This window comes from Lissotriton helveticus, chromosome 12, assembly GCF_964261635.1.
Source record: "Lissotriton helveticus chromosome 12, aLisHel1.1, whole genome shotgun sequence".
Taxonomy (NCBI): Eukaryota; Metazoa; Chordata; class Amphibia; order Caudata; family Salamandridae; genus Lissotriton; species Lissotriton helveticus.
Window position 1 is genome coordinate 854,264,374 of NC_136073.1, and position 25,009 is coordinate 854,289,382.

Consider the following 25,009-nt stretch of genomic DNA (forward strand, 5'->3'; position numbering starts at 1 on the left):
AGATGTCCAGGACTAGGACTCCATGTGCTAATGCAGGTGTCGCAGCCCATGCTCTTAGGGAATGAGCCAGTAAGCCTTCAGGAGACAGATTCTTTGCCAGTGCATAGCAGATGTTGATGCAGTGAACAACTCCGGGGATGGTCTGCTTCTGCACCGCCCGGCATTTCATTACATCAGCATACCCCATGAAGAGTTGTTTATTCACCTGTAACTCTTGTGTGCTGTCAAGGTAGAACACAAATGCTCTTTTTGAGAACAGATGGTGCATCACTCCTCTTCCTTAGAGGGCTGAGGATGAGCATGGAAAGTGGGCAAGGTAACAGATTGATGAAATAGTGTTACCAATTTCAGCAGGAAAGTGGCCCTAGTGCGAAGCACCAATTAGTCTAAATCAACTGAAAAGAATGGAGTCTTGGAAGACAAAGCCCGCATCTCAATCACCCTCTGGGGCAATGTAATTGCCAATAGGAAGGCTGTTTTAATTGTGAGCAGCCAAATGGGACAATTGTGAAGAGGCTTGAAAGGAGCACACATCAAGAATGTGAAGGCCAAATTAAGGTCCCACTGAGGCATAATAAAAGAAGGGGAAAATGTGTACAAGGCTCTTCAAAAATCTACTTACAATTGGGGATTTAAGTAAAGAGGGTTGGTCAGGCAGCCACAAGAAGGCATACAGAGCAGAAAGATAACCCTTCAGAGTGCCCAAAGGAAGACGGACCATACGGTCCCTGTAGGAAGCTGGCTCTGTATATACTTTACCAAAATGAGGTATAGTCTTCAGAGTCCAGTGGATCCCCCAAATGTAGGCAGAGGTAAAAGTAGATAGCACCTTACTCTCTATTTGTGCTAGTGTGGGCGAGCAGGGAGGCTTTATCAGAGGGTAGTGTTAAGCCTTTTTTGAACACAATCAATTTTGTTTGTGTAAAAATAAAGTTTTTATTTCTAGAACCAAGCCTAGCACAGGTAAGTGAAATAAATGCTTTGCAAAAGCTTATGCAGTGTTTATAACTGAATGCAGGTTCAAATGCAGTTTGATTGAAATATAGATAAGACAAAATATTGAAATTACTGCTCAGATTACTTTTTAGTTACTTTTCAGATTACTTTTTCTACTCAGTGCGATATGCCTAGATATCACACTGGGACATTTCCTAGAGAAAAGGTCAGTAAAATCAGTTTTGCACAGTTGTAGTTTTTCAGGTTTTCATACAATTCAACTCCAATCTTAAACATTTTTTAAAGAAAAACAGTCAATGTATTCCTATGGAGAAAAATTAAGTTATCAGTTAACAGGTAAGTACTCGGTCTTTGGGGTTGAGTTTCTGGGGTTAGAACAAGGGTTCCTCCAGGGTCAAGGATGCGCTCTCAAAGCACCCTCAGCGGCACTAGGGCTGTTGGGTGAAGAGTGCTGAGGCCCAATGTTATCCAAAGGGGGATAGGGGGCCTCTGGTTGGTGGCTGCTCATGAACAGGCCACAAGGTTGTGGGAGCAAAGCACCTGTTTTAGGCTCAGGGCAAAGCGGGATCTGGTTTAGCACACAAAGTGCACCCAGAGGGGCAGCTGGGTTGTAAGGTGCTGTTTTGGCGTCAGGTGACCTGTTTTCAATGGGGATTTTCGGTTTTGGTTTTTAGCTGCAGGCTCGGTCCAGGAAGACTTCAGGGAGGAACCAACAGCTGGGCAGGTAAGTTGGAGGGCTCCGGGACGTAGGTGCACCTCGGGTTCTTTTCTCCAGGGCGTCTGGAAGCAGGGGTGCCCTTTGAGGTCGGAATCCACCTTACCGGGCCACTCGCGGTTGGGGGGGTCCCCATGCAGAGGCTGCATGCGATGTCGGGAGGCTGGAAGGGGTCAGCCCACGGTGGACTCTGACTCTGGAGCATTGGTGGCCCACTCGGGCCGTGGGTGTCTGGTGGTTCCAGAGTTATTGCCTGGAGCCTCTGACGCTTTTTCCTGGTGAAGAAGAAATCTGGAGAATTCAGGATCTCAGGAAGCTCAACAAGTAACTGAAAAATAAATCCTTTTGGATGGTCACTCTTCAAGAGATCCTGCAGCTCCACAATCACTGAGATTTCATGGCGAGTCTGGATTTGCAGGATGTTTTTTTCCATGTCCCTATCCATCCGTAGCATCACGTTTCTCAGATTTGCGGTGGCCAGCACTCACTATCAATTCAAAGGGCTTCTCTTTGGTTTCAGGTCAGCCCCTCGGATATTCACAAAATGTCCCAGTGGCAGCCCATCTAAGACAGAAGCCTTCAGGTATTTTCATATCTCAGTGACTGGCTCATAAAAGCCCCATTTGTCCAACAAGCGTTGAAGGCTACAACAATGTGTCTACAGATGTTTCAGTCCCAGTAAACATCAATAGTCTCTCCTCTCTCCCTCAACAAGGATACATTTCCTAGGAGCAATCCTAGATACATTACAGGAAAAGGTATTCTTGTCCACAGACAGGCAAAACTCATTACACTGGTTCACACAGTCTGAAAAAGAAAGTCTGTTTCTGTTTGTCTTCTCAAATCTATTCCCGGCATGATGTCATTGGCCATTCTCACAGTGTCTTGTGCTCATCTAAGAATGAGACCATTCCAGGAAGAACTGGAATGGTCCCAGTGGGTTCCGGTGGAAGGCTCATTCGATGATGTCATCCTGATCACACTGGATATACAAAAGGCATTTTCTTGGTGGAAAAACTCCAACAATCTCTCATCAGGTCTAATGTTCCAATCTCCAGTTCCCGAGTACTTAATCACAACTGATGCTTTTCTGGAGGAGTGGGCATCTTCAAATAACTGCAAACGGAATCTCTCAGTCCAAAATGATAATATACTTCCTAGAACACGGGGCGATTTCTCTTGCTCTTCAAGCCTTTTTACCCAAAATACATGGATCATCGGGGTTGATACGAACAGACAACACCACCAGTATGCATTACCTCAACAAACTAGGAGGTACAAGATCTCAGATCCTGTCTCTGGAGGCACAGGAAAACATGGAAATGGGCATTATCGCACTAAGTATCCATAAGAGCGGAACAGCTTCTGAAGAGAATCGGAAATGCGTTTTCATTCAGCAAGTCAGGGAATCTATGCATATGCTTTTCCCCCTCATTCCCAGGCTCCTCAGGAAAAGGGAACCATGTTGGCTGTTACTCATTTTACCATGGTGGCCCAGACAGCACTGGTCAACTGAGCTTCTGCTGTTACTGGAAGACAATAGCATTCAGCTGGAGCCCCTGAAGGATTTGCTCTCAATCAACTGCTATCCGACTTCTCTGCATGTATCGGCCTAGCTCCTGAAACCATGAGTTGCAACACCTAGATATTTCGGAGGACTATAGAGATATCTTAACAAAAGCCTGAGCTGACAGTACAAATAAAACTTATCACCTGAAATGGAAGTGTTTATGCCTGTGGTGCCCGCAGTCTAACGTCCACCCAAATTCTTTCCTCCAGAACATGTTTTGCTATACCTTCTCTCTCTGGCCAGATAGGGCCTGGTGCATTCTTCCACTAAAGTGCATCTAGCAGCTATCTCAAGGTACAGATGAACATCAAGTTTGCTCCGGGCGGCACAAGTTATGGTGGAACCGCCAGATCCCCCTCCTGCTCTTACATGTGTTTGCCCCCTGCGGCAAACAAACGCAGGAATCGCCAGCACCCGTATCCCCCCTGCGGCAGCTGCAAAGTGGCAAAGACAGGGACCGCCAGGGGCGGCAAAGTGTTGAGCTACACCACTGCAGGTCTCCTTCTCTGTGGTTTAACAGACTAATCACGCAATTTCTTAAAGGCTTATTCAGGATTTTTCCTCCAATAAAATCACCTCCACCAACCTAGCAACTGCACACGGTATTGTCACAACTGATGAAGAGTCCTTTTAAACCTATTCACAGGGCAGAACTAAAATTCCTAACGTGGAAGGTTGCTTTGCTTTTGGCTTTTACATCCACAAGCAGAACTCCAGCTTTCACAATAAAGAAACCTTTTTACAATTCAATAATAATACTGTGGGTCTCCTAACTAATCCCAAGTTCATACCTAAAGTTCCAATAGATTTCCATCTTCACTAACCTGTTGTGCTCAAGACTTTTTCCCCAGATCCACAAACTTTGCAAAGCCTTGCTATAAAAAGGTGCCATCAGTTCTGTTTGCATTGCACAAAGCATCTGTGCATTACAGACCAGATATTTGTGGCATATAGAAACCATAACAAGGGAGATCTGGTTTTAAAAGCCACCATTGCAAGATTAATCTTGCTAGCCATTCAGTTCTGCCACTCTAAGGCCAGTCTGCCTTGAAGAGGAAAGGCTAAGGCACACTCGACCAGGGCAGGCTACAACTGCGGCCCTGTTTGCTGGAGTGCCTATCGAGAGTATATACCGTGCTGCAACGTGGAAAACCGGGCATACATTCACCTAACATTATGATCTGGATCCGTGCAGCGATTCAGCTGTGGGGCAAATGGTGCTTCGACATCATTTCCAATAATTTGAGCCTTGTATCGTAAAAAGTGCGTATGTGTGTATATATATATATGTATATATATTTATATATATATATATATATATGTGTGTATATATACACGTTTGTACCCATCATCCGCTTTTGAATTTTATAACATGGTTTTACAATATATGGTGTGTGACTTCTAACTATTCTGATTCGAGTATATGAATCTATGAAAGATCCAATACTGGAAAAACTTGTTACTTACCTATAATTATCATTCTTAGGTATTAATATCTTTCATAGCATCACATGCAACACACCTTCCTACACCCTTGGAGGTTCTCCTTCTTGGCAAGTGGTGATCATTTCCACTTGTGTTAGAAAATATGAGGGAAGATGACTCTGCTGGGAGTGTTCCACAGGGTGCTATTGCATGATTGGCTGGAGTTTAGTTCATTATAAAGGATATAGCTAAGCTACTAAAGTCAATGTATTTTACCACTGTAAGCTATATATGTTACTTCTATTGCTTTAGAACGTTTTAATTAAACCACAAGACAAATGTCAAAGATGTGACGCAGCACTGCAGATTTCCTGGACATGTCCCAAATCCATGAATACTGGCCGGAAATTACAGACGCACTCACAACTATGCTGACGGAATTGATACTGAATGCACCGCTTATCTGTTTATTGGGAATTTACAAACTTAGACCAGCGAAGAGACGGAAATTTCTCGCTGTTGCCCTATTGCTTGCTTAGCGATGCATTGCAATCAGATGGGGAAGTAAGCACCCCCCCTAGATTTAAAGACTGGCTCACTGACATGATATACTGAAAGGAGACACTAGAGGTCTATGCGGCGGAGTTGCTGCTGCGTCCAGACCCAGAGATTTTTGGGAACCTCTAACACAATACCTTCAGGCAACACAGGCGGATGACTAAACCACAGCATAATGTTAGATCGTATATGGTATACTTACACTATTAGTTTATACAAGCAAAATAGAAGGTTGCTACAACAGTTGTTAATATCAAAATGTCCCTAATGTGTAAAAAGGTTACGAACTGCGGATAGTCATTAATGTTAGATGTTCGTGATATGCTAGATTCATGTCTACGTTTTTTTTTAATGTCAAGACTATGTATGCCTTTCGAATACGCCATTCTGTGGAACTGCAGAAAATGCTATATATGTATTATGTATATTTTCATTCCTGACTGGAATGAAAAAAAAAAGGAAATATTGAAAGCAAAAAAAAAAAAAAAAAGAAGAAGAATGTATCATGGGACTCCCACCGAATGTATCATGGGACTCCCACCTCGACAACAACTGGGAAGATTTAAGCATGTGAATCTATCAAAGATACCAATGCTGGAGAACGAGAGTTACAGGTAAATAAGTTTTCATAGCACATACAAAAGTAATTCTAACTATTGCCAGTACCTCTACTCTGCAGTTCGCTTTTATCCTTGGTACTATGGACTCGCCACACAATATAATGCTCCAGGCAAACCTGTATTAGATAATTTGTTATTCGTGCCCTAATGATCTTTGAATACTAGTTTGTCTATCTTTGGTAGTTTAAAGCGATGATTTTGCTATTTAATCACATTGTGTCCATTTTTCTGTGGGTGTTTTATATCTGCTTTTTTCTCATTTATATTGCTTACAGCAATGCTTCAGCAAGCAAAAGTATCTCTAATATATTCCTTGCTTTTGTCTTTCAAGTAACATCCATTTGTTGGGCAAGATATTCTCCCTGGATTCATAACCATGGCAGCGTTCACCACTTTCGGGTTGCATACAACATTATATTTTATCAAACAAAATCTACCTTTCACTTTATAAAATAAACTTGAAACCCCAAGGGAAAAAAATGATTACAACTACAGTGACTATCTCTTTGTACATTGAGTAAAGCTTATTTCGGAGCAGAGAAATTTGCTTCTGGTGTTACTTGCATTTCTTTTTCACAACTTGGCAGAGCATTGGTACATTTCATGCATGATATGATAATTTTGTCTTTGAAGGCTTTTTTAATAATTAAGAAAGTGCTTCCTGACGTCTCCTCAACTAAGTTAAACTTATCAGGGCAAAGCTTGTTAGTCCCTTTGATCTAGTCCTTCTGCGAAGAAAGGGCTGGTGTCCTGCATTGCTTCTTAAACTTGCAGTCTGTAAATATTGGCTATTATTTCACAGGAACAACAGAAAAAAATGTCACCCATGTGCTTCAGCCGCCCCTATAGTAGGCAGAACCCACCGAAAGACTGTTTTCTTTGGATCCATTGTTATACCAGGCAACTGGTGCCAGATGCTTCTTTGAAAGGCTCGGCACTTTTCCACCTGTTCAGTTGATAGCAACAGAAAGGTCAGAGCTTCGGGATCCACCATAATTGTATTTTCAATAATTTGGCACGTAGGGAAACCACACTTTGTACTACATGGTCACGTCATATCCCACTACCCTGCAGATAGGACTTTTCCAGGAACCATGGCAAGATTTTTCTCCATTTAACAGACACTGTACATCTACAAATGAAGTGTAGGAAGTTTCTGAATGTGATGAGGCATCCTTCCCCCATGACCTGCTCCTCTCTGATGCTTTGTTTGGTGCATCTCTCCCTCCACCCAATCTAATTTTTTTTTGTTGCATTTGGCTAATAGTCCAGGGGCAGACTGAGCAGAGATCCTTTTACGCTATATGCCATTCATGACTTTCCCAGCACTGGATCTTTCGTAGGTTCCCATGCTTCATCAATTCTCCATCGGTGGTTTACAATAATGCTTTACAGTAACATACCTGAAAAGCTGCTTTATATTGGACTAATCGCTTTATGAGGGGGGCATAAAAACTTCAACCAGTGAGGTACACGTGTGCTTAATTCCACTCTTCTGAAGATGTATACTGCATATATTTTGTATTTCATGGGCATGTAGAAAATAATTGCTTAACACCAGCACTAAGAATGATCTTAATTAGTAGACTTTAAGGCTGTATCACCCGAGGAAAGTACTTTTTAAGCCTTGTGACTCAGAGTATGTCTTCCTGTCCAAAGGACATGGTCTTTGTTGGTATCACAATTTCAGGAAAATAAAGTCTAAACTACACCACATCGCACTGCACAGCATGATGTTCCAACAGTCATTGAGCAAAATGAGAGAGCAATGAAAACATTGTACACACAGTGTTACATATTGTTATTTTAGTTAAAATAAATTACGCTGCATCAAGTACATAAATATATTTGTAGTGTTTAAACATTCTAGTTTTAAACTCGTTTTACAAGCAAAGACATGGTTCCAGCTATATCCGAAGCTTTGAATTAAGCGTTAATACTCTCCCTCGATGGGACTGCGCACGGGGACTTTAAGCACAAGGTAAAGCGAAGCCTCAGAGGAACACTTCCTGTACATTATTTGCAGTGCACTTGGCATTCAATAACCTGTAGACTAGGGATTGCACCTCACATCAAAAAATAAACACAGGCTGCCCACAGCATTTATTCATTTCTAAAAGTTATGCAAGACATCCCTTGAAGGTATTGTTATGTCTTTAGCAATTACAAAAAAGATGGGGGAATCTCAAGACTGGAAACCAGCCTCCGATCTAGGTCCACTTTCTTTCAAGACAGTGTCTGGACATCAGCAAGTAGTTCAGGCTTCAAGACGTTCATACCACTTGTTGCTCCAGCAGCCTCCACATCTTTTATCACTGCAGTGTCCCACTGAAATGTGAGCAAGGCAGCTGGAACCTGTAGCGAAATCAGAGAAACATAAATTAAAAGATCTCCCATGATGAAGACACCATTTAGGAGCCTTGAACATTTGTGTCCCTGCAAAGATGCACAGCAACAAATTGCAGCATTCAACGGAGAGTAAGACTGATAAAAATCACAATAGGAAGAGTAACAAAGACTGGCAAGTTGCTGTGAAAAACCATCTCTCGGGAGACACCACAAGCAGTGATCAGGAAAACTAGAAAGCAGTACCTGTGAAAGAGCACAAAACCAAGCATTCATCTGAAACTAATAAAGAATGCAATTATATTCCATTGCAAATCTATTTTCAATTTTGGTTAGCACAAGGATTAGAAAATTGAAACTAAGCTTGATTGTGAACTCAGAAAAATTTCTTTAAAGGTTAGGGAAAAAATTACTATCATCCACAAGTTAAAGTTGGACTGCTGCAAGTGCAATTCCCTGCCCTAGGCATTTTTCACTGACATTTTTTGGGGGGTTTAATCAATTAACACATCACTTACCAGTCCACATTCATTGAAATGGGTGTTCTCATCCTCCAGTTTCAGTCCCCCTGGGCCGAGTAGCTCAAAAGGCATCCAATCGTTCTCTAGCGCTGCCCTCACGAAATCCATGAGAGCAGAAATACGCTCACGGGCATAGAAGGTTCCTGAAAGGGCACACAACAGAACATCAGGAATCCTTTGAAGATTTCAGGAATGATGTTTTGATTAATTGCAACACTACATAGGGCTCTTATAAAAAGTATGTGATGGTAGCTTGCAATGTAAGTTCACTCTGCACCCAGATGCTAGCGAAGATGGCTTCTTTGTCAAGACAACTTGCTTCTTTACCTTGTACGATGAGTCCATCAGGTAGCCGTACCCGGAGCAACGTGTAATTATATTTTCGCATCTCCCTCTTCTCCTCTTTTTCACGCATGGCTTTTGTTCTCAGCATGGAGTTTCTCTCAGTTGCTTCGGCCCTTCATAGAAAGCATACTGTTAGTTATCAAGGCAAGGATGTCTGCATCAACCAGAGTAATTTCCACCATCCACACTTCTGGCTTGCCTACTTTTTTTCAGTTTTTTAAAATATTGAAAAAGAACATCTTGTACATATGAACATTACAAGAAAATTCAATTTCCTTACAGTGACCTCCAATTAATACAATGGTCTTCCACCAACAACATTGAGTTGAATGGGGTAGGGAATATCAAAGCCAAAATATCGATGGGTCACAATATTGCGACAAGAATATCCAGGGACAAAATAATCAAAGAGGTAAAAGCACTGAATTGATTGTTGTCATCCTCTGAGGCGGAAGCCGGAGGACTGTGTTTGTTTCTGTTTTAAAAATTGCACTATTTCTTTTGTGTTCGAACTTTTAAAACCACTGTGCTCACTTGCTCAAAAGCGCCGACCTGAACGCGCTCTTACCTCCCTCTTCGACCCCCTGACACAGCGACCCCGCGCTGAATCAGGAAACGCCCAAAGGCGATAGCCACGCCCACACCGAGGCCACGGCCACCCCAGAGAGCACAAATGTGCCGGCCATACCAGCGCAGCGGACGAGCGCAGCGGGAGCGCCGTTTGCGCGCCGAAGGTGCGCCTAAGGCAAGCCCATCTGCGCCCGTCCGCGCACGACCGGGCCCAGGGCCAGACTCTATGCCCGTCCCTGTCAGCACAAAGGTAAGCTACTCACGTAGAGAGCTCCTCAGCCTAAGGCCCAGTAAAAACAACACATGTCATGCAGGATCCTAATGTTTCCTATTTTAGCTGTAACAACTGCAAACCGGGTAAGTTACTTCTTCCAAAACCCCCGGTTTCACCCCCTGTCCTCAAAATTGCGACTCTCAATTGCAGATCGCTCCCCAAGCATGCCCTGCTTATTAATCATCTCATTGTCGATCTCAACCTGGACATACTTTTCCTGACAGAAACGTGGATCACTGAGCATTCAAATTCGGACATAGTACTGGCTCTGCCCCCGGGCTTCCTTATCATGTCTCAACCACGCCCCTCAGGTAGAGGAGGTGGATTAGCTATCATCCACAGGGACCACCTCGTCTGTCGAATCAATGAGACTGCTACTCGGGAATCAGAGAGCTGCCTCTTCACGATCCAGCTAACTCCGACCAGCTCCCTGTCAGGCCTTTTGGTCTACCGGCCTCCCGGTCACTTTGCCCCCTTTGCAGCGACTCTTTTGGAAACTGTTTCTTCCTCGGCCCATCTGACATCGAACTTCCTAATAACAGGAGACCTAAATATCCATTTCAACGATCCCCTGGACACAGGAGCAGCTGACCTAATCTGCGACCTGGCGGCTCATGGCCTTTTTCTTGCCAACACCGGCCCAACACATATAAAAGGGCACCTACTCGACCCGGTGTTTTCTAACATCCCCTCCCTCCAATACATCAATTCCCTACCTCTCCCATGGACGGACCACTTTCTGGTCACATTCCACCTCCCTGGGGCATACAAGAAACCTCATAAACCCCCTATCTTAACCAGAGATAGATCGTGGGCCAGACTCTCGGCGGAGGATTGGTCCAAAGCACTGGACTCCTCTACCCCTAGCCTCGTGGAGGACCCGTCCGAGGCTGACACCCAATTCAGAGATTGGATATCCTCTTCCCTTGACAGTATCATTCCTCTAAAAAATCGTGAGATCAAAATTAGGATAAAGGGCCATGCCCTATGGTACACCTCGGAACTCCGAGACCTCCGCAAAGAGTGCAAAAAGGCTGAGAGACAGTGGAGAAAAGACTGGCTCCATAGTAATAAGGACACCTACAATAGCTCGGTAAAACGATACAAATCAGCTATAAAACTAGCTAAGGCCACATTCTATGATAATAGAATAAAAAATGCGACCAATTCTGCTAAAGAATCTTACCTGATAGTCAAGGAACTACTTAACATCCCTACAGCATCTGCTGCTCTTCCCCCTCCCCCGGATAGAAGCAAGGACCTAGCCACTTACTTCGACTCCAAAATTTCGCGGATTTTGGACTCCCTCCCCTCGATCAGCCCGCTCAATCAGGCTGATACAGTCACCTGCACTAACAGCCCGCGGTTGACCTCCTTCAGAGCAGTCTCCCTCACTGAGGTCACCGCCACGATGGCCAAAATGAAAAGCGGATCCCCCCTTGACCCGGCCCCTGTCAGACTCTTAAAAACTGTGTCGCCCAGCATAACCCCCATCATCAGGGATCTCATTAACACCTCTCTTTACCAAGGCTCAGTCCCTCCCAACTGGAAGAGCGCTGTCGTCAAGGCCCTGTTGAAAAAACCTCAATTGAACCCGGACGACATGGCCAATTATAGACCCATCTCGCTCCTTCCCTGTATCAGCAAGATGGCTGAGAAATTAGCTAACGTGCAACTTTCCCAATTCCTTGAGACTAACAAAATTCTGCGTCAGTCTCAAACAGGATTCCGGCCGGGCCAGGGCACGGACACTGCCCTCCTCTCCGTCATCGAGGAGGCAAGATGCATCCTGGATTCAGGAGGATCAGTGGCAGTGATCCTCCTGGATCTCAGTGCCGCCTTTGATACGGTGGATCACCGTGTCCTCCTTCATCGCCTGGCCAGGGCAGGAATTGTGGGAACCGCATATGCATGGATCGATTCCTTCCTTTCCGGTCGTTCATTTCAGGTGTGGGACGGCAATTCTCGCTCAGACCCCTTCCCTCTCACATGTGGAGTGCCCCAGGGGTCATCGCTTAGTCCCACCCTGTTTAATGTTTACATGGCCCCCTTGGAAGATGTTGTGACCCCTTACGGGATAAAAATAGTAAACTATGCTGACGACACGCAACTTGTCGTTTCTCTTTCGCACCTTGACAAGCACCCAGATAATCTACTGAATTGTTTGCAGGATATCCACACCTGGATGTGCGAATCTTCCCTGAAGCTGAACGGTGCAAAAACCGAAATCATGCTCCTAGGCAACAAATGGTCTTCCATCCCTCCATCAGTTTGGCCGGGTGTCTTCGGGAATATCCCCACGCCTAAGAAAGAAATTAAAACACTAGGATTCTGGCTGGAGCAGGACCTCTCCATGAAGATCCAGGCAGCCAAGACCGCTGGAACATGCTTTGGCCTTCTGCGGTCAATTCGTAAGATTCTCCCGCTCCTTCCCCCCCTATCCAGGAAACTATTGGTTCAAGGGCTTATATTAGCTCGGCTTGACTATGGGAACGCCGCGTACCTCGGAGCCCCTGAATTCACCCTGGCCAAGCTCCAATGTGCACAAAACGCTGCGGCGAGGCTCATTTTGAACCTCCCTCCCAGAGCCTCGACCAAACCGGCCCTCAAAGCTCTGCACTGGCTTCCTGTGCGCCAGCGAGTAGAGTTCAAGGCCCTGTGCACCACGCATAAACTTATCAACGGGGCTGGCCCTGCCGCCCTTAAAGACATGGTCATCCCCTAAAAAGCCCCCAGAAACCTTCGCTCTGACAGCGAACATCTGGCCATAGTTCCTAAATTCAAGAAGTCGCGCACCGGTGGCCGCCGCTTCTCGGTCAATGCCTCCTTAAAATGGAACGCTCTCCCTCGCAATCTGCGTCTTGAACCCTGTCTCCCCCTCTTCCGTAAAAAACTTAAAACCTTCCTTTTCCCCAAATAGTTCCCCCGGTCTCCCTTCTCCTGGATCTCACAACTCTATAGCGCGGGGATGCCCTCGGGTCACCAGGCGCTCTATAAAATATAAAATAAATAAATAAATAAAACTGTGGGTGTTATAGATTTACTGTTCTCAACTCTACAGCTATGTACCTTGACAACTATATATAATATATAGTGATAGACATATAAAATCTATACAAACGTACCTTTCAATATTTTGTCCTTTGATGCTCTTTTCATGATATTGGGACTGCCGACATTCTCGTTTCAATATACTCAGCCCACACCGAGAGGCACTCAACACACATATCTCGTATATTCAGAATGTGAGAACAGACAAATATGCTGATAGTTTCTATTCCCACATGTAGATGTCATTTACCATTTGAAAGCAAGTACTCACACTTCTGTGCACACCAAACTGCAATGTTTTTCATCATGCAACTTTCATTCATATACACTAAACAGCTCCATCAATTAGCAAGATCTGGAATTAGTGATTTAAAATGTAAACTATTTTTCAAAATGAACTGATTTTGCATACATAATCACTCATTTTGACCAGGAAGCTTAAAACCTACAGTTCTTCGAAAGAATCTACGTTTACAGCCATATGACCAATTAAGAATTTCCAATTCGTTGGTAGAAAGCCAAAACAGCAGAGAATGTTCCTTGAAGCAGTCTTGCTTTAGGAATCATTGGCTTGACTTTAAAAAAAAAAACGGTCTCAAGGACGCTGCAGGATAAAAAGTCTGTAGTAGCAGAATTTGTCACACAACTTAGCTGATCGGTTTCTTTTTTTTTTTACACAAATCAAGGATAAACTTCCTGCATTTTTCTAAAGTTGTAGTAGAAATTTTAAAAAATGGTAAGCTGATCACTAGATTAATAACTCTTCGAAAAGCTTGACTTTGTAATAGAAGAAACAATGAAGGAAAACTGTCATTGTAAATGCAGTAGGCTGGAGAATCATCCCAGAATGCAGTCAGAGTAAATGTTCAGTGGCCAAGGGCTATAGCGGAAGGTTTCAAGGATCTGTAGGTACTGTTTATGAATTTAATGACAATACCCCGGGTAAAGAGGATTCTAATATGTATTTATTCTCCATTAAAGGACCCCGGTTATTATTTATTAACACTGAGCAGCTGATGATGTAATGGTGCATATCTGCATGAAATTCAGTCAAGTCGCTTTGCAGAGTGGCCTGAACCGAATATGTGAATTGGAATACCAATTCAGTAAAAGTTATTGTTGTCGAGAAAACTGATCCCCCTTTTGGCAATGTACAATAACCTAAGCTTTTCTGAAGAGTACAGTAAAAGTGTTCTTCTCTCCAGCTGAAAAGGTACTAAACCAATTTCTAACTAGGCCAGTTGACATCCTTACACCAAAAAGGCAATTTATAGTCTAAGGAAAGAATAGATGCTATCACAACTGTAAATATTACTTTACAGCAATAGCAAATCTCTTTAACTTCTTAATGTCTTTAGTCGTATTACAAAAAAACCCTAAAAAAATAATTCTCACATTGGGGATCTGAAGTGGACGTCCTGCAACTAAAGGATAAATTAGGTAAGAAAAAAATGAAGCTCATTCTGTAAAAGATAGAAAAGCATCTAATAAGAGGATTGGACAGAGACAGAAAATAAAATTCATCATATATTTTTTAGTGTGCAGGATGAGGTTTTGAATTCAGTAGCTGTACTATTCTTTTTCATCTTCTACAGGTAAATTCCAGCATTTAGAAATATGAAAATGCAGCCCACTTCCTTTTAGAGTGGCAGTGCATCAAAGTTGTACTGCTTTAAACCCCTCTGGCCCTTTTCCTGTTTTTAACATCATATTTGAGCCTATGACTGAGAGTGTCTACCCCAGATCACCTAAGAAGGTGAAGAACCGGGACTAGAAATGGAAGTTCAGAAGGAATTGGGAGATCATTCAAAACAGAAAAATGAAAGTGAATTTAAGCTTCTACATCTCTCCAGTAATCCCAGCCTTTCCTTTTGGCCTCACAATGTCCATAAATTCCAACATTCCCTTCACTAGCATGGATAAAGGCTAATGTCATGCCAAGACACCTCCAGGGCTAACAATATTCTGTGTCTTTTATTTAGGGGTTCGGGGGGGGGGGGGTTCCTTCAGGTCCGAGGTAGGAAGTGTCTCATTTTTTTAATGTTTGTGTTTTGTTTATCTGTTGTCACATGGTGCATCTTGGCAGACATCTTTTATCTAGACATAACTCCATTACTGTTGCTCTGGTATTACATCTTTACAGTGTCTCTCCTCTAAACCTCAGGCTATGGCACACGCTGGAACCTTGGGACTTCCACCCCTTGTACATCTGTAAAGGACTGGGCTTGCTTTCCTCCATGAGTGGCCACTTCACTGGATCCCAACGTGTTAGGAGGAGAAAGGCCTCTGCTCAGTGCTGTTCCGCGGACAATCCAGGGAATCAAACTATAGCTAGCCTGGTTTTGTGTTGTAGGGTTTGGTTGCAGAATAGAGCCGCAACCAAGAAACGGACAGATCTGTAGCAGCTATTCAGTAAGCTCCACTCATTAATTATTTTATATTCTAGTTTCATTTTTAAAAGTCAGGATGATAGTTATTTTTAATAGATACGCCTATTTTGGGTGGTGAAATGGATTACAGGTCTGTCAACTTTCTTTTTAGAACAATAATCATGGTAAATTGCACATCACCTGAAAACAATAGTAACCTTTTCTCCGAAACATACCTTCCCGCATTCTTAGTGAGGATAACCAAGGGTCACATTTTTACATACATGCTTTGACATAGACTACTCACCTTAGCTTTTGTTCACGTTCAATCTCTGTTATGCTGAGATTGTAGAAGTCATCTGGCAGCTCGAACAGGGACGCTTGCGTGGAGGGCTGAAAGATCTGCATGTTTCTATCTAGCATGGCCCTTACAGGTTCCGCACTCAGCAGGTTCTCCCGATACTGCTCCAGGTCACTTAGTTTTTCACACACCTCTTCTTTCAGCACAAAGAATTCTTCCTCTGATTCTGTAAGAACAAGGTCCCTTTAAATTCTCATGGCAACAATTTTTGCTAAACGCCTGCTTTCAACATTGTATTGCTCTGCCTTCTTATAGTAAAAAGTGGAACTGCAGTTTGGATGGGGTCACACTGGGTTGCCCTCTTAACTGAAGACACAACCGCTAAGTCCGGCAAGTAAGCATAAAAACAAATAATGCAACATTCCTCTATAGTCTTTCTTTATCCTATAATTTACATTGTTTGGTTTAATAATTGCATATTCCATAGGGGTGCCAGACCAGTCACTGGAGTCTCCCGTGAATTACATATTCCAAATAACAGATAGCTTAAGAAATGAGTATCACATCCGATTCCCTTTGCACTAAGTATGATACTGAGTCAGAATTACCTAAACACATTGTGCAATATTAACATGGCAATTTAACTGATCTGGATTCTCCCCACAGAAGGTAAATATCAACAACATATCCTATATAACCAGTGGTCATTGCTGAACATGGCTAAGAGTAACCACCTGGTTGCCGTCCTCTCCCAGGCAAAATAAGCTTTCATTACAGCAGACATTATACACTAATTCCCACCTAGAGCTTAACAAAAGTAAACAATATTGATTCTTACTTAATACAGTAAACTAGTATAGTATATCATTAATGTTACTGTAACAATATATAAATATTAAGCTAGAAAAAGACAAATCAAGTGCAGAATAGAGGGTTCACAGTCAAAGGTTCTTTAACTAAATAGAACAAGATAAAAATACCTCAAATTGTGGCAGACAAAAAGAATCAATAGAGAAAACAATTGGTCACAGTAATTATTTTTATCTGTTCCAGGTCTGGTGCTGCACGGTGGAAGAAGAGGCTGAGTGTGTATACAAGTGATCTCAAATGTTGAGCAGGGAATGGGTGAAAGGTGATTGGTCGGAAAATGTCAGAGAACATAAGACGTGGTAGTTGGGTGTTGTACTGCGGAACAAAAGTGCTCCGAGGAGGAAAATAGACTGAAAAATAAGAAAGGGTGGATGGAGAGGCCAGATAAGGGTTTGAGACAGAAGCCTGACCAGGCTCAATCCTAAATTCAAAAGCATCCTGGAGCTTGTTCGCCTTTAGGCATTCTAGGATAATCATAAGACTGATGATTAGCTGTTGTCAGTAGAAGACACTCCTTGTTCATGGCCCCTTATTCATGTCCTTGACCATGGTTTGTTTAACCAATACTTCTGTGGATGACCACAAAGCCAGAAAAGCTGCCAGGGTCTCTTTATAGTTATAACCAGTTCCAAACTATGGCCATTGACCTTGACAAAGTCCCAGCACCTGTGCCTAATACTTGGGGAGAACCAAGAACAGAGGTGTCCACGTGATGAGCGATTAACTATTAATGACATTTTCAAGGCAAGAACCAGAAACATGCTACTGCTTTGTAGCATGCAGATCCTTGGCCTCATGTAATAAATGTCCGGTCACTCGTCACGGCCAGAAATATCACTGAAGGCAGGTTTATGGCCATAAGTAAATAAAAACATGTCCATTTGACAATAATGAACATCCCAACACATCATTGGCTGTTGTCCAACGCCAACAGGTGTGGCAAGTACTTGCCTATCCCCAAAGGTCAATGTAAACTCCGATTACAGCAAATTATATCACTGGCACATTTGTGTTAATGACCACCTTACTTCAGCAATATTATTTCCTCTCCTATGATTAGTTCCTATCATCTATATGGCTGGCCAGCCATAATGTACCTTATTTTCACCGCACTCCTACACGTATATAAATAATCTGACCTTTTCCTTCTATAGGCATCATCTTCTTTTCAAACCCAATAGCCTGAAAAAACTCCTGGGTTCCCTCCAGGCACGCAATTCGTTCCTAAAGAGAAAGCGTCAGGGTTAGCAGAGCTACACTGGAGAAAAGACGCCAAGTCAAGTAAAGTGAATTGAAAGGTCTATTGTGCCTTACCTGAAAAACTTTATTTGTAATTCGAATCTTGCGGTATTTCTCCTCCTCGGGGTGCTTGTGGATGTTCTCCAGATACCTAGGAGAAGACATTCAGATCACGATCATTGGCATTACAGGCATTTCTCAGAGGGGCCATACGGTTCAAGATCAAAAGAGTTTGCACTGGGTGTTTAATTCATTTCCAAGCCTAATTAATGTCTTAATCAAATATGTTGCTCTTGCCAGTGAGACATCTTCTGTGGATCCCACATTTTTTTTTAAATCAAACTTTATTTACAGTTTTTATGTGGTATAGGAAAGGTAGAAATGCATCTTAGATTACATATGCAGGTATGAAACGACAATTACTTTGCTGCAAAGTATACCGAACAGAGGCACACCAAATAGCTAGATGTAGGTTTACAGTAACATTCATCTCTCATTAGAATAAGTATCACTAAGTCTTTCCTAGATATCAATAGTGTAGCCCCATCTCGAGGCAGAGCTTATTGTGTGCAGTCTGCTGGGTCATCCCTCCTCCCGATGATACGTATGGGCTACGGTGGCAAATGCCCAGCCTATCCAAAACCACAGATATGTCTGAGGTGGTCTGCATTTTTGGTAATCGTGCAAAAAGGTACTAACATTTCCTCAAATTTATTAATTTTGTAAGGTACCAATGGCAACAGTTTTTCCATAGAGAAAATATTCCCCCTTTTTGGACCACCACATGTTTAGAGGGAGTGGGTTCAGGAAACATAAAATGTGTGAGACTTTTGCCTGTGTGAGTACTTAGCTAGCATTCCAAATCATCGCCCTTCACACCCTGAAGCAACATCAGGGGATTCATAGGTAACTCCGTGGCTGTTTTTAGGTTTATTTGTTCTACCTGGATTCCACTTTTAATTTTTTTAACGGAGTTTTATATAGCACGAACTTGACCCGGTATCGGAGCGCTTTACATAGCACCAGTTGCATTACATGAGGACACATTCATTTTTGTTAGGCACGGGGAGATTAAGTGATTTGTCCAGAATCACAGGATGTTCAGCGTCATTGCCGAGACTCGGACCCAGTTCCCCAGATTCGAGGTCGAACGCCCTAGCCGTTGGGCCAACTCCTCTCCCCTTTTACGTTTCATGGGGCAAATCCTTTGTTCAAGTCCATTCTCTGACCCTTACCTTTCCGTTTCACTTCCATCACCGCTCCCCCTTCCATCATCTAAACTTCCCTGCTACCTGAACGCTTTCTACGGTCTGCTTCCCTGTTTAGGCACGTTTTCTGCCTCCTTTTTTGTCCAACTCCTTTCCTTCTCTCACTCTGACTGTCTCTTCGCCATCCTTAAACTTTCATCGGTTTCACCATGTGCCACATTCCATCCACTCGCGGATTTGTGGTCTCCCTTCTTCTGTCTCATGGTGTACATATTCATCAGATAGGTCACCCATTCTGAAATCCCCGCTGCAGAGGGTGCTCTAAGCTGCTCATAATGGTATCACTGACAGGACTACAGTTACCGCCCAAACAATGATGGTATGAAAGTTTTACATTCCGAATTGTGCAACAAATTGTTGGTTCCAGCACTCAACCAAATGCTTTGGCCTTTCAAATATTCTTCAAAAATATCAGTGTTTAATCAAACCCAATGGCTTCCACACTGTGCTCATCACTAGGCGATGTCAAAGTATCAAGAGAAAGACTAAGTAAATGACAGGCATTTAGATTCACTGAATGTAAATATATTCCATGTGGATAACTTAAAAATCTGTTATGGCTCAAGGGTGAAGGTTGCACACAACTAAGCCACAGCTCATTTGATTGCTCAAAGTGTCTCATATCTCCTGTAATGTCCTTCAGAGTTCTTTTACAATGTGGCATCAGTATGCTTTACTGAACTTCACCAACGTTGCAGTTTGCATTACACGTTTAGCATGCTTAAATCCACCATGCAGAGACTAAGATGTAAATGTGTGCAGGCCCTAAACTATCCCCTGGCCTACTAATCAGGAATGATATGTACTCATAAGCAGTGTGAAAAGCAAGAACTAGGAGAGAAGGATGATAAGGACCAGTGCTCCCCAGATGGCAACAAAACCCACTTACTTTACAAAACAACACATTCTATATGTACTAGGCAAGCTCACATATTTGCTGACTTTATGTGAAGAACCATGTTTGCACATTTGCATATTACACAAGGCACTTACTTTGCCATGGTCTCTGTTCCTAGTTTCACTTTTTCACTATCCTTGTTAAACGTGTGGATTTTCATGATTGACGCAGAAATAGGGTCTTCTGAGAAATACTGGGTTGAGAAGCAAACAAGTAAATTAATCTTTTGTTAGTTAATTAAAATCAGTACACTGACAAGATCAATCACTTGAAATTATAATTCTATCATATAAAAAAACTAAAATATTATAAGTCTTCGCCGCAATTTAGCTACAAAAACATATTACATTATTAAAATTCTGACATTTATAAAACATTTAATAGCCCTATGTTAACTATAAACATAGTCACGTTTCCTGTCATCATAAAATTATGACCACTTAAAACAAAGGTAGCAGATTCCCAATACTTTCAAATGTGACATTTTCTAAACATGGGCTTTAGCGAGTGTTTATTGTCAGACAAAAAAGGAGGACAAATACAGATTAAATGAACCACCGCCTTTTATTTTGTACAAAATCTGGAATTTCCATTTGAAACATTGAGCCCCATCAACTTAGGTCTCATATCATAGTTGGTGATGAACAAAAAGTGTAACCTTTTAAACTTCTACATGCTTCATTCACATGCCCAGAGGCAAAGTAATATACAGGACAGTGCTTGTGTTTGAGTTTTTGCAAGTAAAACATTCTATGAGTCACACGCGTCACACAATCTTAATAATCCCAAGACATCTGGGCATTCTTCAAGAACCTGGATTGTTCAAATCATGTCTATCTTCTAAGTAAGACCAGATACATGCGTACCTTTCAAACAAAATCTATTCATATCACGTCATTGTATTGTAAATGAAACTCTACGCTTACTTGCAATTGAGAGTGAGGATGAGGTAATTGAAATAACCATAAGAAAACAACTTAGCTGGCTATGCCATGTGAACATATAGCAACACAGGGACTAGCTATGCAAATACTACTGACAGTAGTGGAATTAGAGATGGGGTACTTAGGGATGAATTAAATAGCTTCAATGTATAGTCCAAAAAGAAAAAGGACTGTACCCATAGCATCATACAACAATGCCAGTGGAAACAAAAAGCATTATGTGGACAGCCAAACTAGGAAAATCCGATTTAGCAGCTACCACGTAAAGGAAAATTCCACATCGTATGCACGGTATTGAATTACACCTCTACTTAAAACGCTCAATGAGCTAAGAGGTAAATGAAAAAGACTGCTGGATGAAGACAGTATGAACTTTAAGTTGCTTGCTGGATTATCAGATCGCTTACACCACCACCAGGTGTGTCTCTCACAACTATTTAAAGGACCTGGTTTTAATGGTCAGCAGAGAGCAGCAGGCCACTTACCAAAAGAATTGCCTCTCTGATGTGAGCATCTCGCTGGTTCTTACGTAAGGTGGCTCCAGTTAATGGGCAAGTAAAGTACACACCGGACACAGAGAAGCCACAGGTGTCTTTGTGTGCCGTAGGCTCCTAGCAATGGAAAAAACACAACATTCCTTGAGAGGGACCACATGAAACATGCGAGCTGTTTTACCATCCAAATACAAATAACATTCGTGAGTAGACAAATGCAAAGTTCTTGCTACGTTGCCAAACCAGGTTATAGAAACTAGTTAGATGCTGGTAAACACTCAGTGGTTCTACAGCGATTTCCCCAGTGGATCCCCGATCAGCTTTAGAGGTTGTAATAACTGTGATCTGTGGCAGCAACAGTAAGCAAAGCTTGCCTCCAGGGGACTTTAGTAAGTGGAAACCCACTACTGAAGTGAATTTTTAAATACATGCATGCATGTCTGTTTGTCTGCAACGGAAGCACCATTAAAGGATAAATATTGTGGAGGAATGTGTGAGGGAAGCTCAAATCAAAATACTACCCAGTGGTTGTTCATTTGGGACTTAAACACTGAAGTGGGAATGAAACCTCAGATTTTTTGTTGCAGACGATCAAAATGAGAAAGTGGTGTGGGTTTGGGTGGTCACTGGAGTTGGGATGCGAGAATGTTGGAAAATGAATTTCAGAGTCTGCTTCGTGGAATGTCTTGATATATATAGAGTTTTAAAGGAGAAACAATGACGGACTGTGCTGTTACACTTTAGCTGCAACTGGAAATTACCTTCAGCTTCATAACCTTTTTTTTCAGTTATTAATTTATAACAAGATGGAGAGTCCTGAAAAATAATATGAATGTGACACTGATGAACGTCTTTTGAAATACATGTCAGAGTGATGACCAATTTAACAAGACTGGTGATGGAATAAAGAGATTAAGTAATTTGTCATGCAGGATCAACTGTAAATGAAAGAAATAAGTCACACGTAATGTAAGGTGTTTATGTCCTCACAACTGTGTACTTTGATCACTTGTGAGACATAGAAAATCACAAATCACTGGAGACACGGATAGCAATCTCTACTGCTGTAGTTACATTTTGCATGCTGAGGAAAGAAGAACCTTGTAATAGCAACAAAGAATGACTGGAAGAGTTCCTGTCAATGGCATTATATGAATGAAAGAACCACATAAAACTTCCAAATCATACAAGACATTTCCAGAAGAATATGGGAAACATTGCTTAGAGGTTTAATGGCCTGCAAAAAAAGACTGAGGCTGAAACACACAAAGGAAATAGATAACTTTACTGATATCCTGTTTTCTCCAAGTACTGACACCGCCAGAGAGGGTCTATGATGGCTCAGCATTTGAGAATTTCAGCCCTCGTTCGATGCTCATTCCTGTCCCCATTCCTCACTAATTCTCTGGTCAAATGTATTTTCTTTTAAGAAATGTACCTAGAACTTTTGTGGGGCCCATCATTAAAATGGCCTGTTTAGCTGGGTCTGCAGAGGCAATATTACAATCCAAGTGCATCTATGGACCACTTGGAAGTGAAGAATGGATAGATATTGGACTTATCTTGGATGCTACTTCATTGAGATTGTATTTTGCAGAAATCTTTAAAAACGGGATGCCGATGTTTGCAAAAAACACAAACATTTACTGCATCAACATTTACGATGCAGTCAGGAAGGTGGCGTAGTACATTGAGTGCTATGAATTAGCATTATTTTTGGGGTGATGTTAGACAAGCAATGAAAGAAAGCGGGGAGTGTTACTGGGGTAAGTTTCATGCTATGTGCAAAAGTGAATTTTTGGAAGATTTAAATGGGATGGGGGTGGAAGCGTAAGCAGTGCCTTGGGGTGGCAAAGTGGTTATGTAACAATGCATGGTTTATATTCTGCTTCCACGTGGTGGCCTTTGTGGTTGTGGAGCTGAACTGAAGGACGAAAGTGGATATGTCTGCTACAAACAAAAGCATTAGGAAGATTGTTTTTTAGCCCTTGATTTATGGAGATGTGTTCACATCATAAAAACGTTGTATGGGTTGAATCAGGCAACAAATGTTCTTTGCTCAAGCTAGAAATTATAGGAAATAGTTTAAACTCAATAAAAATAGATTTGAGCTAGGTAAACTGCAGACTTCGGACTGCAGGATCAAATGGAAAGCAATTAACCAGATAGATGATGGGGGAATGACTGAAGTAGAAAATCCAGTTGTGTAACTCCTGGCATAGGACCACAGAGACAATTCCAAGGAGAAAGTATTTCCAATTCCATCAAACATAGTTCTAGGCAAGATTTAGAAATGGGAGCATTTTACACTTTTCAAGGTTGGGGGCAAAATGATTATGCAATAAAAAAAATGTTGTCATTTCCGATGGAAGATTTGTCAAGACCTCCTTCCAGCATTTGTAGTGCAACATTTTCTGCCACATACTTGCTGGTGTTACTGATATGGACATATTACTAGGGCAGTGTGGGAGGAAGCACTGGCAGCCTTCATGTACCTCTCCAACTGTTTCATTTCTGGTGGGAGCACTGAGGTAAATAACTTGAGTAAAACACGATAGTGTGCAACTGATCTGGTGGGCTAACATAAATCCCCCTTTACTTAAAACAAGTCTAAACTCCACTTTGGGTTAAAAATTATCACAAGCAAATTTGTAAACTGAATCTGCCGCCTTTATTTCTATGCTTGGTTCAGATGACTCCCAACTACACACTCACAAGGGGTTTTCAAAAAGTCCCACTTTGTATAGTGACACCAGGATTATGGCTACTGGGTGCTTCCTTGCAGAGAGCCTCAGATAAACATTCACTCATGGGGAACTCCCAAGGTATGCCCCTTTCATTCCAGTAACAAACCGCATATCTACTTCCTCCGCGGATGTAGCTGAAAAAAACTCACACTTCTGATGGACACAAGTCCTTCTTCTACTCTCTCTAGGTCTTTCATTACAATTTGCTATGTGTCCAAATGTTGAATCTGATCAGTTTTGATTCACAGAATGTGTGTCTACCCTCCCTCTCTTGATAGTAGCCCATATATTTTTCTCCCTGGCAAAATGGCTTTTTGGAATCCTTTCTCTCTTCTGCCTGGTCATATCAACTCAGGTCTTTCTGCCGACAACTGATGATCACTACCTCTTCGGAGGATGAAGTCTTTGGCTTAACTGCAGCTGCTGCTTCCGCTTCTAGCTCCTTTTTCACTGTAAACAGGAAAATGTATGTTAAGTACAACATAAATAACACATAAGATTGTCTTTTTTTTGCGAGTTAAGCAAAGGTCTTGATAGTAATTAACTTCCAAGAACTTGGACTCACCCTTTGTTCTGATAATTTCCTGGGGAGTCGGGAGCTTGGATTTGGCCTGCTTCGACTCAATCCTTGCCAGAGCGGCGGTTGCAGCCATCTGAGCTCCCTCTGAGGTTGTGTGACGTGACTTGGAGGGTTCCTTGGCAAGCTTTTCTTTGGGTACTTCCCTGTAATGAAACAGACTAATTTTCAAGGGAAACGAAGGTTGGAATAGAGGAAGTGTGTGTGAAAGGCTTGAGAAGTAGTAAGAAAACTGCAGAATCAATAGCAGGTCAGCTACCCTGTAGATCATGGTTAACATTTTATCAGGACCAAGGGTATCAGTACCACTGTAAGTTACAGGTCCTGTGTTGTTTAAAGTACATTGAGAG

The 25,009-nt window shown here is 42.3% G+C and overlaps 1 protein-coding gene across 1 annotated transcript in view; it reads right to left on the minus strand.

Annotated features, from left to right (window-relative positions):
• Window positions 1-7,636: 7,636 nt before the first annotated feature.
• The window catches only part of UBXN6 (UBX domain protein 6), a 31,459-nt gene continuing 14,086 nt past the window's right edge, over window positions 7,637-25,009 (minus strand). Inside the window, exons 2-11 of the mRNA XM_078668587.1 lie at window positions 24,648-24,805; window positions 24,468-24,532; window positions 21,327-21,452; window positions 19,993-20,090; window positions 17,807-17,882; window positions 17,632-17,716; window positions 15,629-15,848; window positions 9,040-9,170; window positions 8,710-8,855; window positions 7,637-8,200 (exon numbers count right to left, since the gene is read on the minus strand). Of these exons, the coding sequence (XP_078524713.1) occupies window positions 8,072-8,200; window positions 8,710-8,855; window positions 9,040-9,170; window positions 15,629-15,848; window positions 17,632-17,716; window positions 17,807-17,882; window positions 19,993-20,090; window positions 21,327-21,452; window positions 24,468-24,532; window positions 24,648-24,805 (1,234 nt within the window). The 3' untranslated portion in view covers window positions 7,637-8,071. The remainder of the gene's footprint in view (window positions 8,201-8,709; window positions 8,856-9,039; window positions 9,171-15,628; window positions 15,849-17,631; window positions 17,717-17,806; window positions 17,883-19,992; window positions 20,091-21,326; window positions 21,453-24,467; window positions 24,533-24,647; window positions 24,806-25,009) is intronic.